Here is a 16,515-nt window from a genome sequence, read left to right as displayed (position 1 = left end):
CCCAAGGACACTTTAGCACCCGGCCTGGGATCAAACCACCAACTTTCTAATTGGCAGATCATTTGCTCTGCCTCCTGAGCTAAACCCATATATAGCACGTTCTAACAGATCTATGCCATGGTGATTTACAGAAGAACAGTGGACCTGTCCTTTAACTTCAACTTCAGGTCATTTGATAAATAAACTTGTAAGTACGTGGAAGTCCTGAAAATAAGATAACCAACAAAGCAAATCTTGATGAACAGTTGCAGACTCGTATCTGTTCAATAATACGAATTCATAACACTTTTTACAGATTGAAGGTTCTCCAGTGAAGCTGTGACTCAAAAATCAAATCTTTCAGTATTTAAAGTGGAATTCAAATTAGCACACAGCCTAAATAAGGCCACGTACCTTTTATGGTGTTCAGGATGTCCTTGAGATTGCCAAAGCTGTTGAGTAATGGGTCCTGTTCTTCGTCCTGGGTAAAGAACAGAATCTGATTGGTAAGAAAACACTTACACACAGTATTATCAGTATTATGGGTTTACTGTTTGGCCCTGAAACAGACTGACTGTAGACAGACATACAGCCAAGCTGGAGCTCATCACGTTCACGCTGGTCACTTTTTCATATTGTTAGTAAATCTAACTAACTGTGTAAAACAACACATAACACGCTTGTGTTGAACTTACTAGTGGAGTGTGGGTATTCCATCTGGAGTTCCTCTTTATGGCTCCAACAACGGTGCTAATTTCACCCTGGACGATGTAGATGTTCTTATCCACCATGCTGCTTCCTGACAGAAAACACATAATAGCATATGGTCACTTCTAGAGCCAGGCTAAATAACCTGAAGTCACTGAAAGGCCATTTCTACAGGCGTTTATAATGCGGCTCTTCATCTGTGGCTCCATGCTACACTGATTTACGTTCACTTAGCAAGTGAAAGGTTACTTGTTCAATTGTAGGTAGAGGAAGGGCATCCAGTGTAAAAAGTACGCTGGGGAAAATAATGATTGGATACCTGCTGAATTTAGAACATTAGGCTTTGGGCTGAGGGCGCAGGAGGGACTGGAGCTAAAGGATGGACCATGGACAGAAACAGCCACTGAAAGATGTGTACTGCTGCCTTCTCCCTGACAGGACCATGAAGGAATTCTGACTGACTGCCGGCAGATGGGTGACCGTAATGATAGCCCCTGCCTGTGACGTGGATGAGGCAACCATGGAGTAGTAACGCTGCTAAACGGCTAGGAAAACCAGTGGTAATGTCTAATGTATCCACCAGGGGGAGCAGTGTGGCGCTGCAGTCATTTACAGGCTGCTACACTATATGTTTATACTTGTTCAGGGTTTTTTTTAATTATGACAGACTCATACCTGGATATGTGTTTGCAGCAAATACAATAGAGGCTGTGCGCAGCGAAGCAGCCAGACAGAAAGTACTGTTTGTTGTTGATAGGCGTAGCTTTTGGTCACGTGGTGTCAGTAATAGTGATTGCTATATCACCTGTTCACGGCCCGAGGGAAATTTTGTGAATGAGTGGGTGATGGGGGAAGTCGACTTTTGCTGACCGCTCAAGCTTGGAATGTTTTTGTTCACTGTTTTTCTACGGATTTTAAGGATTTGATAACAAATAAAGGAGTTTTAACTTGGAACTTTGACTAACGTTTTAAACAGCGGGCGCGTCAACATTATTCCCCTATTCAGCTGCTCGGCGACTCAAAGGCTTGACAGTCGCCAACACCGTTTGTGTTCTCTGATTATTGTCGACTTGTGTTTCTGAACATGAAAGCATAAAACGAGGCTTTTATTGCACTGCTAATGTTCTTATATACAATGCAAAATCAAAATGTAATATGGTATTTTAACGGTGAATAAATAAATGAACACTTTTATAACACAATTGGTAAAAATATATTGAATGGATGACTTGACAGTAGCTTTACTAATGAAGTATGGATTGCATCATGTTAAAATGCAGTAAATTGCCTGCTGTGACTTTTACAGACAGGTAAGAAAGCACAGGCTGTCATTAGCATCACAGTGGGTTCCTTTGTCACACAGTGGGTGACCATTCAGAGCGCTCCCACCCCCACAGAAGCCAGCGACTTCCAAACCCCAGCCCAAATATCCTCTCGATGCCAGCCCTGATTTTATCACATGTAAATGGTATTCAAGGAATCACTGACAGAACGTATTTACAAATCACTGTTACAAAAACAATAATTTTTTCTGTGATAAAGTTTAGGAAAATACAACGTTCAAAAGAGGGATTTTCTCATTTTAGTGCTTGTTGTTCAGCTGCAGCGTTTCATTTGCACTGAAACTATCGTCACCTCTTAAAGATCCATCCAAGCAGGCAGCCACCATCTCTGCCTGTCTGTAAGTCTTTCTTAGTGAAAGTCATCGAGGTTTTTTCACCCTTAATAAAATAATCACAGAAGAATTTAAGTTTTTAACATGGAAGTCCCACAGGATCTTAGCTCGGTCATTCACCACCACCCAGTTTGACCTCAGGACTTCCAGGCCACACTCGGCACAGATGTTCCTGTACACTGTGCCGGCCACTTGGTTATGGCGTTCCATGTATGCCCTGCCTGCTAGCATCTTGCACCCTGCTGTTATGTGCTGGATTATCTCAGGGGCATCTTTACACAGCCTGCACCTGGGGTCTTACCTGGTGTGATAGACCCCAGCCTCTATGGATCTTGTGCTCTGAGCTTGTTCCTGTGCTGCCATGATTAGTCTCTGTGCTGCCTTTCAGTCCAGCTTTGTCCAGCCACTCGTAAGATTTCTGGATGTCAGCCACCTCCGCTATCTGCCAGTGGTACATACCGTGCAGGGGCCTGTCCATCCATGATGGTTCCTCCTCTTCCTCGGGTTTCTGCTGCCTGAGGTATTCACTGACCATGTGGTCAGTTGGAGCCATGTTCCTGATGTATTCGTGGATGGTCGTTGTCTCCTCCGGCCTCCTTCCTTCCGCTTAGCATACAGCCTCAGGGTGCTGGATTTGGGGTGAAACCCTCCATGCATCGTCAGGAGCTTCCTTGTCTTGATGTCAGTGGCTTCTATCTCCTCCTTTGGCCAGCTTATTGTCCCAGCAGGGTACCTGATCACGGGCAGGGCGTAGGTGTTGATAGCCCGGATCTTGTTCTTGCCATTCAGCTGACTCCTCAGGACTTGCCTGACCCTCTGCAGGTACTTGGTGGTTGCAGCTTTCCTAGCGGCCTCTTCATGGTTCCCATTTGCCTGCGGGATCCCTAGGTACTTGAAACTGTCCTCCATGTCTGCAATGTTGCCTTCTGGTAGTTCAGTCCCCTCAGTTCTGACTACCTTCCCTCTCTTTGTTACCATCTGACTACACTTCTCCAGTCCGAACGACTTCCTTTGTCTTTGCTGTATATCCTGGTGGTGTGGATCAGTGAATCAATGTCTTGTTTACTCTTGGCAAACAGCTTGATGTCATCCACATACAGGAGGTGATTGACAACTGCTCCATCCCGTAGTCGGTATCTGTAGTCAGTTCAGGCCTATGCAGAACAGCAGTGGGGACAGAGCGTCTCCTTGGTAGATCCCACACTTGATGGTGACTTGTGCTATGGCCTTGAAGTTGGCCTCTAGTGTTGTCCGCCACATCCCCGTTGAGTTCCTGATCAAGGCTCTTAGGGTCCTGTTCATCTTGTTTAGTTCTAGGTATTCCAGGATCCATGTGTGGGGCATCGAGTCACAGGCCTTCTTGTAATCAATCCAGAAAGGGCACAGTTTGGTCAGTCTAGTCTTGCAGTCTCGGACGACTGCTTGATCTACCAGCAGCTGGTGTTTACCTACTCTGGTATTATTACCCATCCCTTTCTGTGCCCCGCTCATGTTTTGAGCCATGTGCTCATTCACATCATCTAGTAGATCTTCAGAGGATACTTTACATAGTCGTGGTAACCGGCTAGGGAGGATCCAGGTTTCAAGCTTCGCTATGATCCCATCTCTCAGGTCAGTTTCTCTCACACTCAATGATCCTTCTTCCATCACACTCGGGGTCTTGGGTGTGGGTGATGTTATCTACCGTACCAGTTTTGCTGCCGTCAATCTGGTAGTATTGACGGCGGCATCCAGTAAAAATACTGGTGGTCGCCAGTGCTACCCCTCGGCCTCCTAGTAGATGCACCCATGTTATTTTTTATAAATCCTAGGTGACATCTTTCCCCAACTTATTGTTGTCAATATATTTTTCAGAAAACGGCCCTTGGTCACCAGGATTTAAACTAGTCCACGATTTTTAGCAGATGCACCACTGGTATGCTTTTCAAGTCAAACCATAGATATTTAAAAAAAAAAAAAAAAAAAAAGAAACATACATTATTGATCATACTATTCAGAACAGATAGGTTCCAATAAAAATTTGAGTAGGTATACTGTGTCATTTTATGTGTGAGACTTAAAAAAATTCAATGTCAAATACCAAATTTCTACAAAAACTATATGAAAGTTAAGTCTTCAAGCTTCAAGTTTAAGTCTAAGAACTATGACCAGTAAATGTGCATCGAATATAAGAAGCAAACAGCAAATTTCCGTGTCTGGCTTTCCAATGCCTAAAGCCAATATGGATAACCAAACAGAATCAAAATGACATGTGATTTATATTTGACAAGCAGTACAGGTCTGAATAGTTGGATTAACCTTGTTCCTTTTGCCATGACTCTCATGGCAATTTTTCATACCATTCATTTTTTGAATACACAGAAAGCAGCCTATTTAAAATAACACCCAGATATAAGTGTAAATAGCTGGATACAGTGACAGGCGTATAGCTGATGGAAAAAAAAAAAAAGGATAATAATATTAAGTAGATATTGGCAAGAGAATGAGCCCAATGCTCAGGAGCTGACAGCAGTCTGGAAGAATTACCAGACATTCATTTCATGAGCCACAGTTGTTAACGGGTCTGTATTTCCCCCACAGCATATGCAGAAAGTCAGAGGTCTCTAGTTCTTACATCTGGGTGAGACAACTACATCTACAGTCTTACATAAAGAAGAGGACAGAATCATTAGGTCCCTTTTTTTAAAAAAAAAGATGGCGTATTAGAGCTAGTATTAGAGTTGAAATTTAGAAACTAAAGTTGAAAATCTAGTTTGTATTTCCAGAAAAAAGTCGAAATGGTTGTTTCGAGACAAACCACCACAGTTCCCAAACTGTCCAAGTTAGTGACATCACACTTCAGAATTGTTTTTTATTACAAGGAAGGAAATTATTTCTCTTTCAGCACATAAACACAGTGTGGTGATAAACATAAGGATGTTAAAAATGCGGTAGAGAAAGCTGCATCAGGTGACATGGAAAAACCACACAAACTTGGAAGATTTATAGAAGTGAAATGCTGGTAATGGACAGATACAAGGTTATCTGTGGTTGGACCCTTATGTAATAAAAGAGGACATGTCAGGAAATTGCACTTGGATCACCCAACTCTATCATAGTCGAGCAGTAATGCCTGAGCCGGGAAACAAACCACCCTAAAACCTTACAATACAAAGTTATGGAAAGTTTACACTTTGTTTCAAAATGATCTGAGATGTTGCTTTATTGTAAGGTTATTAAAGTTTTAAATTGTTTAACAAATAATTCTAACATTTACATATGATAATATTAGAAATATGAAACATCTTCAGCAGTCACAATACTCACGATTTATAAGTTACCCTAACTTGGCTATCGTAAGTAAGCTCATAATCAACATATACACCCCAGATTTCTTCAACTCTGGTATCTGCTTCCTTCAGAAGTTCTCTGATGACTCAGCAATTGTTGGCCTCATCGCCAATGAGGACAACAGGGACTATAGAGAACTGACTGAGGACGCCGTCAACTGGTGGTACCGGAACCACCCCCATCTCAAAGGTGAGAAAACAAAGGAGCTGCTGGTTGACTTCCACAAGCACAAACATCCTCCACCTACCTAAACTACAGTGAACAGCCACAGAATGGACATTGAGGTAATAGAGTCATAAGTACTAGCGTCAGCTGACCAATAAACCAAACTGGCCGGCCTTCAAGGTGTGGCTGATAAATACAAAAAAATAAAATGATCCGACCAAGACAAAAACGGTGGTATTTTGTAAATATAATAATAAACGCGAATTCACTTTGTAAGTGTGTAACTTTATTAGTCCTTCTGAAATGCGCCAACAACATTGAGAGTAACATCCTCCTCTCTGTCCCTTAATGCTCTCTGGTCGCTATGGTAACGTGTAAATATTACTTTCAAAATAAGACACAACTACAACACGGGAAAAGACCCAGGAAACGGAGTTAACAATAAAAACCCTGAAGACCATAAATTTCACACCTGAGCCTCAACTCTCGGGACCTGGTACCAAACGACGGTACCGGTCAGTGGCCCGGGGATTCTTTCGGTCACTACCCACAGCTCGTGACCAAAAGGTGAAGGTAGGGACGTAGATCGACCGGTAAACTGAGAGCTTCACTTTTACGCTCAGCTCTCTCTTCACCACGACGGACCGGTACAGCGTGCACATCACTGCAGCCACAGCACCAATCCGTCTGTCGATCTCCCGCTCCCTTCTCCCATCACTCGCGAACACGACCCCAAGATACTTAAACTCCTCCACTTGTGGGAGGAACTCATCCCCGACCCGGAGTGGCCACTCCACCCTTTTCCGGCTGAGAAATCTTTGGGTTTTTTCCTTTGTTTTTGTTTTTTAAATGTGAGCTGACAGCACACTCACATCTGTCATACACATCAGTCCCAATGCATTTACACTGAAGCTGCATTCACGTGCACACATGTACATATGTAAATTTGAATCCAAATTCCCAAATGTCCTCACGTGGGCGAGTCAGAGATAACTACAAGGCTGGATGTGGTCCAGGGCCATACAACGCCCAGATGTGGACTAATCTTTGAGCATTTCATTGACTAGGAAATTAGTTGCCAAAACATCCCTAATTTACAAAGTAAAGGCACCTTGTTCCACACCTAAGTAACTTTGTTTTAGTAGTGTCCTCAGTGTGCAGGGGCCTTTATTTAGTGACACCTTGTCCTACCTGCTCCTTATAATGTTCATCTCAGGGGCTGGTGATGTCACTAGGGTCGTGCTTATGGACGATGATGTCGGGCATCAACGATAGTCAAAATATGCAGCAGCAGCAACTCACCAATTAAGCTTAGCACATTTTACTATTGTTAAATTCAATTAATTACATTAATGTAATTACAGTCATCATAATCAATTGGCCTCATATATTCATGTCTCATCTCCAACAACAGCTGACACAAGCAACAAAAATGAAATGTATTTTAGGTTCAGCTAATGAAACCTGACAAATAAATATCTTTGTCACAGTTCTGGTTTTTATTTGGTGGAAACCAAAACATCTTTGATGGGGTGCCAGGATTTTTTATGTGCAGGAAAACATTTTTATGGTTAACTTGTACCAAGCCTTTAAAATGGTAATATTTCCTTAGACAGAAAGAAAAATCACATAATACCAACCCCATAAACAAGCTGAGTAAAAAGTAACAGTGTTTATGGAACAGTTTGTGCTTGTTTTGGGGGAAAGTGGTATTTTTAGCCTGTGTCTGGATTACAAGTAACTTCCGGTGATTCAACCTCTGTGTCAGAATGCAGACAATTTTATCAATCAGTGTAAAAAGAAACAAAAAAATAAACTCAGCCATGCAAGCTTCTGATAATCTAATATGCTATGTGGCTAATTAGATTAGGCAGTATCTCCTTAAAGACAAACTCAACAGGCTCTCTCTCATTGAAAGGCATTTATCATTTGAGCAAAAGAAAAACATGGCGTCAGACTTAAGTTTAATCGACGTTCTGACGAACTCAAATGTAAATGAGCAATTTACGGGACCAATTACCTGCATGCTACCTACTTAGCTTAACTAGCTAGCATCTTATTTAGCTACTGGTAGCTGTGTTTTCATCATCCAAGCCACTATGTACGTCCCTGATTTGCTTAGGATAAACTTCCGCTGAATAAAACATAAAACGCTTCTGTTGTCCATTTGAAATGAATATATTACCTGTCTAGGGCGGTTGTATCGCAGATGAAGTCCTTCTATAGCTAATGCTAGCCTTGCTCGGTAAGCTAGTAGGCTAGCCGGCCAAGAGTGAATGAAAAAGACCAGAGTTCAGTTCAGTCTCCGCAATGAAACAAAGCAAAAAGGTCGGACATCCCACAGTGCGATAGCGAAATATTCCCAAACACCGGCTCTTCATTCGCTTAAAAATGCTCGACAGGTCAGTAAAGTCTACACCTTCCAGCTGTCACTCTGCTCTTAGTAAACACACTGACGTGGAAAAGCTCTACACTCTCAACCGAACATGATTGCACAGTTTTGATTGACGTGCAACTAAACCAAGTAGTTTTTAAGGCTATATACGGCTTCATTATACAAGTACGTATCAGATCATGAAATAAGGCTGATTGTTATATTAATGCTTGTGTTACTTTATAACTATTTACAAATAACAGGGGTTCTCAAAAATACCACTTGCGTTACAAAGTGATAAAGGCGGGACTAGTGGCGCGTTAGGTTGCGAAGGACAGATGACGAAAGCACGAAAGGAGCAATCCCACTGTGACGCTTAGCTGTCATTTGGCTGTGTTCTGGCCATTACACGTACGTTTCGTTTCATTTCTAAAGCAGTTTATGTAAAATATTTGTAAAACCGCTTAAATTAAAGCTGAAAGTCTGGAATTCAATCACATACTGACTGATTTAAAATCCCCTGTGGTGCTGTATCAGAATCAGAATCAGAATCAGAATACTTTATTGATCCCTGGGGGAAATTATTTTTTGTTACAGTGCTCCATTTTAAACCAACATTAAGACAAGACAGACAATACGCTAACTAAGAATAGTACAATATATACATATATATACATACATACATACATAAGTCACTCATAAATAAATAGTTGGAAAAGAAACATGTGTAGTTGTAGCAGCAAACAGTGTGTTAAGTGGATGCGTTGTACAGGGAGATGGCCACAGGCAGGAATGATTTCCTGTGTCGTTCAGTGGTGCTTTTCGGTAATCTCAGTCTCTCACTGAACGAGCTCCTGTGACTGACCAACATGTCATGGAGTGGGTGGGAGGTGTTATCCAACATTGTCTTTATCTTGGACAGCAGCTGCCTCTCCGACACCACCTTGAGGGAGTCCAGCTCCATCCCCACAACATTGCTGGCCTTACGGATCAGTTTATTAAGTCTGTTGGCATCTGCGACCCTCAGCCTGCTCCCCCAGCATGCAACAGCATAGAGGATCGCACTGGCCACCACAGACTCATAGAAAATCCTCAGCATTTTCTGGCAGATGTTGAAGGACCTCAGTCGCCTCAAAAAATAGAGACGACTCTGGCCCTTCCTGTAAAGTGCTGTGGTGTTTTTAGCCCAGTCCAGTTTATTGTCAATGTGTACTCCAAGGTATTTATAGTCCTCCACAATGTCAACACTGACCCCCTGGATTGAAACAGGGGTCAAGTGTTTCCTGGTCTTCCTGAAGTCCACGATCAGTTCCTTGGTCTTTGCCACGTTGAGCTGCAGATGATTCTGCTCACACCACGTGACAAAGGAGTCGACCACAGCCCGGTACTCTGTCTCATCATCCCTGCTGATGCATCCAACCACCGCAGAGTCATCAGAAAACTTCTGAAGATGGCAGGTCTCTGTGCAGTGGCTGAAGTCTGTGGTGTAGAGGGTGAAGAGGAAGGGGGAGAGGACAGTCCCCTGTGGTGCCCCTGTGTTGCTAATCACCTTGTCAGACACACACTGTGGGAGACGTACATATTGTGGTCTTCCTGTCAGGTAATCAACAATCCAGGACACCAGAGAAGCATCCACCTGCATCGCTGCTAACTTATCACCCAGGAGGGTCGGCCTGATGGTGTTGAAAGCACTGGAAAAGTCAAAAAACATGACCCTCACAGTGCTCGCCGGCTGGTCCAGATGGGTGTAGACACGATTGAGCAGGTAGATGATGGCGTCCTCTGTTCCGAGACGAGGCTGATAAGCGAACTGAAGGGGATCCAGATGTGGTCTTACTATGGGTCGCAGCTGGTCCAGGATGAGCCTTTCCAGGGTCTTCATGATGTGGGAGGTCAGTGCCACGGGCCTGTAATCCTGGGGGCCACTGGGACGAGGCGTCTTTGGTACAGGGACGAGGCATGATGTCTTCCACATCACCGGGACCCTCTGCAGACTCAGACTCAGCATAAACAGTTAATGAAAGACTCCACACAGCTGGGGGGCACAGGCCTTGAGGACAAGGGGACTCACTCCGTCTGGTCCAGCAGACTTGCCTGAGTGAAGTCTCCTCATTTACCAAAGCAAAACGACACAAATTCTATCTTTGTCAAACAAATCATGACCCTAATTGCATGGTTTGATCTTACATATTATTGTGAGTCACATTTGCATAATACTGAAGCATCGAGCTGCATGTTACTGTTGCTGCTGCAGATCTCTTATTTGAACTGCTATGAAACATTTTTGCCACCAGTTTTCTAACTATTGTTCTAAAGGTGATACTGACATACACTCCATGGTGACTGGGTGCATAACTTATTGTTTTCTTTGAAACAACTGTACCTACTGACTCCAGTTCCTTCTGGAGCTCTCCACACGTCGTCCTCGGCTCTCGGACGTGGCTCTTTGTACTAAGTGGAAGGATTGTTTTCTAATATCTGATGCATTTAGGCTGTTGTCGTGGCTTTCCGTGCCTTTTTGCACCTCTCTTTTTCAAGAGTTTAGTACTTCTCATTATTACACATGACTCATCTATGGACATTGATGGTTTGACTTCTTAGCATGATCTGGGTTATCAGTGAAACCTAATAAAACATTTCATGTCAGCAGCACCTTTAGATATTGTTGACAGCTCAATACTTATTACACAGCTGTGCAGGTATCAGGGTGCCCTTTGGCCCTTTTTTTCCGGTTGAGTATTCCGTCTTTCCTGATGTGTGTGTGTGTGTGTGTGTGTGTGTGTGTGTGTGTGTGTGTGTGTGTGTGTGTGTGTGTGTGTGTGTGTGTGGCTCAGGGGCTGTTCTGGTAATCTTCTGATTCAGCATCCGAAAAGAGACACTGACTGCCCCGGGCACATCATTGGTGTCTCACACACTAAGAGGCAAGATTGAACATGAAAAATTCAATTTTATTTATATAACACCAAGTCACAACAAGAGGTGCCTCGAGGGAAATAATACAGAGAAACCCAAGATGACTGCCTATGACCAAGCGCTTTGGCGACAGTGGAAAGGAAAAGGTCCCTTATAACAGGAAGAAGCCTCTGGCCCATCCAGGCTCAGGGAAGGGCGGCAATCTGCCATGAACAAGTAGGGTGAATGGAGGAAGACGAGACAAAGACACACCGTGGAAGAGAGCCAGAGATTAATAATCACTAAATGACTAAATGAAGAGTGGTGCATGAAGACAAAGGTGACAAAGAAGAAACAGTCATGGGAGTCCCCCAGCAGCCTACGTCTATTGCAGCATAACTAAGGGAGGATTCAGGGTCACCTGGTCCAGCTCTAACTATATGCTTTAGCAAAAAGGAAAGTTTGAAGACTAATCTTGAAAGTAGAGATAGTGTCTGTCTCCTGAATCCAAACTGGAAGCTGGTTCCACAGAAGAGGGGCCTGAAAACTGAAGGCTCTGCCTCCCATTCTACTGTTAATGTATAATGTAAATTATACTGTGTTACATAATTAACCTGAGAGTGAAGAAGACTCCCCAGTTACACAAAGAAACTGGAGTGCATTGATGTGTTAATATAATCCCCACTGATGTGTAATTAATTACTGTACATTTCATTGTTATTAAGAAACAGACAAACGAGGGACTTCAGGACACGCTGTTAAATGCTCAGTGTCTGTGCCATGTGTCAAAACAAGAGCTAGAGTGAAACTGAGTCAGGGCCAGGAGTGTGATAGATACCAAATTAAACAGTTTGTTGAGTTTTCTGATTGTTAACAAACACATGTTAACTATTAACACATGTATGATCTGAAACATGTACCTGTTACGTATCTGTCAGCATCTGAAAACCTACTCAAAAATTAAGACTTGAGGAAGGGAGCAAATCCTGTATGTATGCATATTTTCTTTGAACTGGGTGGGTGTGGGGGTCCACTCAGCACCAGCTACAGTTCCACTCAGTGTGTACCCAGAAGCCACCATTGTGTGTGATCCTCTGCTCGCTCTTTCCAGTCTGTTTGATGACTTGGGAGATTTGTAATTGCAACATTTCTAAGCAAATATGTGCATGGGTTTCCACAGTGACAGATACACGGGCACCCCCGCAGAAATAACACACCGTGTGTTTTTGATGTCCTTGCATAAATATTTATTTAAACATATTTCATTATCAGAGAACCACTGTTAGCCGTCAAACCTTCCAAGACTCAAGAAATGATTTTTAATGACCAGGAGTTTGTGTTGCACTCAACGATATCCCTTTGCTACCATGATCAGTGGCTTATGAAACATCCGGAGTTCTCTCCATGACATTTCTTTCATCCGAGCTAAAAATATTGATTTAAAGTCGTGGACGTGATTGGGTTTATCATGAATGACAGACACAAGAATAAGAGCACTGATCTTTCTTTAACTCTGCAGGGTAAAGTTTGGATTATGGATGCACTTTCTTATTGGACGTAAACCGGGTGAATTTTCAGTAGAGTGGCGCCTACCTACAGAACGATCCCGCTAGCAAACCTGACTCAGCGGACCGAGTTTGATCCGTCCACTCTATTCAGGACGCCCGGGACAACAGGGTGCGATCATTCGCAGAGTTAATAGTTCTGATTAAATCTTCTGGAACCTAAACCATGTCCTCCTCACAGCCTGATGTTCCTGCTCCTCCGGAGTCGCCTGAACCTGAATTCTCTGTCAGCGGGTTAGAAAAATGTGTCACATCTAGCTTCTGTCAGCACAATCGGACTGATGCCTTTGACTTTGTGAAAACTGTCAACAGCTGTCCTGACTTTAACAGCATGAAGGTCCCTGCTATAATGTAACCTGAATCAGACCATGATCTTCATTTGAATCCATCATTACTCCGAGCTAACCAGTTCATCCTGAACTAAACTGCAGATTATTTTAACCTTTAAATAACACCGTTTGTTTACCTTAGTTTATTTTGTAGCACATTTCACATGTACAGACCCAGTATCTGATTTGAAGCCATGAGCACTTGATGCAAGCTGAGCAGTCCTCAGCAACAAACCTCTCTTCTTCCTCTCCTGTCCTTCTTTCTTATCTTTCTCCATCTGATTGAAGTTCGCTCTTTAAAATGCAGCAGTGGGACCTTTAGCAGACACACTGCACACATGAACAGTTTGTGTTTGCTGCTGTTTAGAAGCGCTGCATTTCTGCTAATTACAAACTTTACTCTTTATGCTCCTCTCGCTCCTCTTTCGTAGCTGGATGCTGAGCACAGCAGCCAAACTTATGCACAGCTGCACTTTTTGTATCCAAAAAACAAACAACAACAACAACAAAACTGAGTTACTTCCCACCTGGCTGTAGGGGTGGCTGTAGCTCAGGTGGTAGAGCAGGTCATCCACTGGTCGGAAGGTTGGTGGTTCGATTCCTGACTTCCCCTAGTCTACGTGCCAAATATCCTTGGGCAAGATACTAACCCCAAATTGCTCTCTGATGCATCCATCGGAGTATGAATGTGTGTGAATTTTAGCTATAAAGCACTTAGAAAAATGTGCATGGGTGAATGCACAAGTTGTGTAAAGCGCTTTGAGTGCTCAGATGAGTAGAAAAGCGCTATATACTGTAAGAACCAGTCCATTTACCATCTATGTTGTATAGCAGCGGTCCCCAACCTTTTTTGCGCCACGGACCGGTTTATGCCCGACAATATTCGGGTCAGCTGGAGGCGCAGTCGAAGATTGCAGCGGTCCCAGATCAGATGTACACACTGGAACTCTTTCCCATGTTGCTGTCTGTGTTTATTGTGCTATGGTGTGTTGATACCTGTGCATTCCTGTATTATCCTTTTGTGTTACACATTTCGATGTTTTTTTTCCTCGCTACCTAGCCTGACCTGTTTCCCCAATGTGATGTTTGTGTATTGTATGTATGGTCAACAAGGCGCACATCTCGGTTGTGGGCCTTTAAGGCCTTTAAGGTGTCGCGGATAAATACAACAAAATAAAACTAGTACCGGTACTGAAAAAAAGACGATTTATTCATAACACAGGTGAAAAGACCCAGGAAAACCGAGTTAACGATAAGAACGATAACAAAATAACGCTGAAAACCGATAAAAACCCTGAAAACTATACATTTCACACCTGAGCCTCAACTCTCGCGGCCCGGCACCAAACGACTCACGGACCGGTACCGGTCCGAGGCCCGGGGGTTGGGGACCGCTGTTGTATAGCATTTCCTGTGGGAGTCTCTGGGGTCTCCAAAGTCAGCTATGCACTGGTTGTTTCAGTCCCTCCCTCCGACCATCCGGCTTTGTGTCACGACCTAACTGAGGTGTTCCCCAAAGATCTTGGACTCTATAGATCTGCTTCCTTGTGCTCCTTTGCCCTGTAGCTGCCTCTACAGTTTAGCCAAGTCCTTTTTAAAATTGTGTTTTTGGTCTTATTTGATAGGAGCAGTAAAAGCAGAAGGAGAGAAAGGAAGACATGTGGCAAAGGACTACGGTAAATGGTAAATGGCCTGTCCCCCCTAGGGACCCCAACGTGCTTTACACACCCAGTCATCCACCCATTCACTCTCACATTCACACACTGGTGGAGGCAGCTACAGGTGTAGCCACAGCTGCCCTGGGGCAGACTGACAGAAGCGAGGCTGCCATATTGCGCCATCGGCCCCTCTGGCCAACACCAGTAGGCGGTAGGTGAAGTGCCTTGCCCAAGGACACAACGACCGAGACTGACGGGTTGGGATTCAAACCCGGACCAGCCGCTCTCAGCAGTTCATGGTTGCCTGCTCTAAATCGGCGCCCGCTGAGGTACATCAGTGACGGTTGAGCTCCTGGTATCATTGGTGTCTCTTCCTGGTGCAGGTTTTTTCTTTGTTTAAAAGAAAGATAAATAACTCTGTCCCTGTTTGGCCTGAACAAAATAACTTTAAAGAACTGTGACCTCTGTTCTCCTCTGCTTTTGACCTTCTGCAGTGGCTATCAACTTCTGGAGCTGGGCCTGTGCACCACTTCCAGTCAAGTATAAAGGACGGAGGAAGACGGTCTTCGCTTCTAGTATTTGGTAATGCCATTTGAGTCAACTAATGCACCAGTTGCTTTTGAGCCCCTAGTGAACGATGTCCTCACTCTGTCTTTGTCTAACTCGACCACATCCTAATCCAACTTTAAGTCTAACATCTGTCAAGTTGGTCAACATCTCTTGGAAAACCGTCTCTGTGTAAAGGGTGAGATGTGAGTGGTTCACGCCAAGTTTCATTTCTTGGTTTCACTGTTGAGAAAGGTCAGTGCAAGCAGTGATGGAGTGGCCTGCCCCCCCAGCAGAAAGCAGCTTCAATGATTCATGTTGATTACAAATAGATTCCTGGAGAAACAATTTGCAAAATTTTACCACCATGCCCTAGACTAATCGCAGCTCTCCCAAAGTTAGATTTCAGTGGGACTCAAGAACGAAAGCATCACTTCCTGTTCCTGTTACAACACACAGCTTATCTGTGCAGCCAGGTTAGTTAAAAACCTGTAGATAACATCTTATTTCATAGTGTAATAATTCACATTTCTGTTTAATCATCTGCTGATTAAATTCACAGTATTCATTCACCCTTAGAAACTGTCTCTGTTCCCAAACCAACAAAAAACAAACCAAAAAAACTTCCATCCACTCTCAAAACCACCCAGCTGTTTATTGATCACATCTTCTTATTTCGGAATAATAATTCACCTCTCATGTGTGGAGCGCTCAGTCTTTTATCCATTTTCACCCCCAGACTAATGGAAAAACTGAGCATGCTAACCACCTGCACTGATGCCGCTCTTTGCTGTGTTGCATCATCCAACCGGTCAACTTGGAGAACTCTACTGTCCCTGTTTGCGTCCCCAGTCGGCCACCAGTCTGCACTTTTTCCAGATGCTCTTTGTTTCCTCTTTACAGGATATCTTACACCATCATTTCCAGTTGAAGGCAGCTGAAGCATCAATGGCGTGAGAGGGGCTGGGCTTGGTGGACTGGGAAAGATATGGCCTGGTTGCTCCAACCTGGGCAAACATTACAACTTTGTATAATCTGAAGACTCCCTACATTTTGATGTCATTACTTCAGTGAGAAATCTGGTGTTGTCTGATGATAAAAACTAAAACCCTTGAAACTGGTCTTGTGTATAAACACCTGCAGATATAAAAAATTTTATGGATGATGCTGCAGATTGTGTTTTAAGCTATTACAATAAAGCTTAACTTCCACCCACTCGCATGGATAAGAAAGACACAAACCACGTAAACACAATTTTCCTACCCTCCTGCCTTCTTTGTAAAGAGTGCAGAGG

General features: G+C 43.5%; 1 protein-coding gene and 1 long non-coding RNA gene across 3 annotated transcripts in view; one reads left to right on the top strand and one right to left on the bottom strand.

Annotated features, from left to right (window-relative positions):
* gbf1 (golgi brefeldin A resistant guanine nucleotide exchange factor 1) overlaps window positions 1-8,337 on the bottom strand; it is a 75,751-nt gene extending 67,414 nt beyond the window's left edge. For both annotated transcript variants that reach the window (XM_082558388.1, XM_082558389.1), the window contains exons 1-3: window positions 8,043-8,337; window positions 675-778; window positions 394-460 (exon numbers count right to left, since the gene is read on the bottom strand). In XM_082558388.1, coding sequence (XP_082414514.1) covers window positions 394-460; window positions 675-770 — 163 coding nt within the window. In that variant the 5' untranslated portion in view covers window positions 771-778; window positions 8,043-8,337. The remainder of the gene's footprint in view (window positions 1-393; window positions 461-674; window positions 779-8,042) is intronic.
* Window positions 8,338-8,542: 205 nt separating this feature from the next.
* Window positions 8,543-15,235, top strand: LOC309721068. The gene is made up of 3 exons (XR_014280646.1): window positions 8,543-8,642; window positions 14,643-14,700; window positions 15,170-15,235. It is a non-coding gene; the product is annotated as an uncharacterized lncRNA (long non-coding RNA).
* The last annotated feature ends 1,280 nt before the right edge of the window (window positions 15,236-16,515 follow it).

The sequence above is a fragment of the Aulonocara stuartgranti genome (assembly GCF_965226115.1).
Source record: "Aulonocara stuartgranti genome assembly, chromosome: 13".
In the NCBI taxonomy this organism is placed as follows: Eukaryota; Metazoa; Chordata; class Actinopteri; order Cichliformes; family Cichlidae; genus Aulonocara; species Aulonocara stuartgranti.
This window is presented reverse-complemented; position numbering and strand designations above follow the sequence as displayed.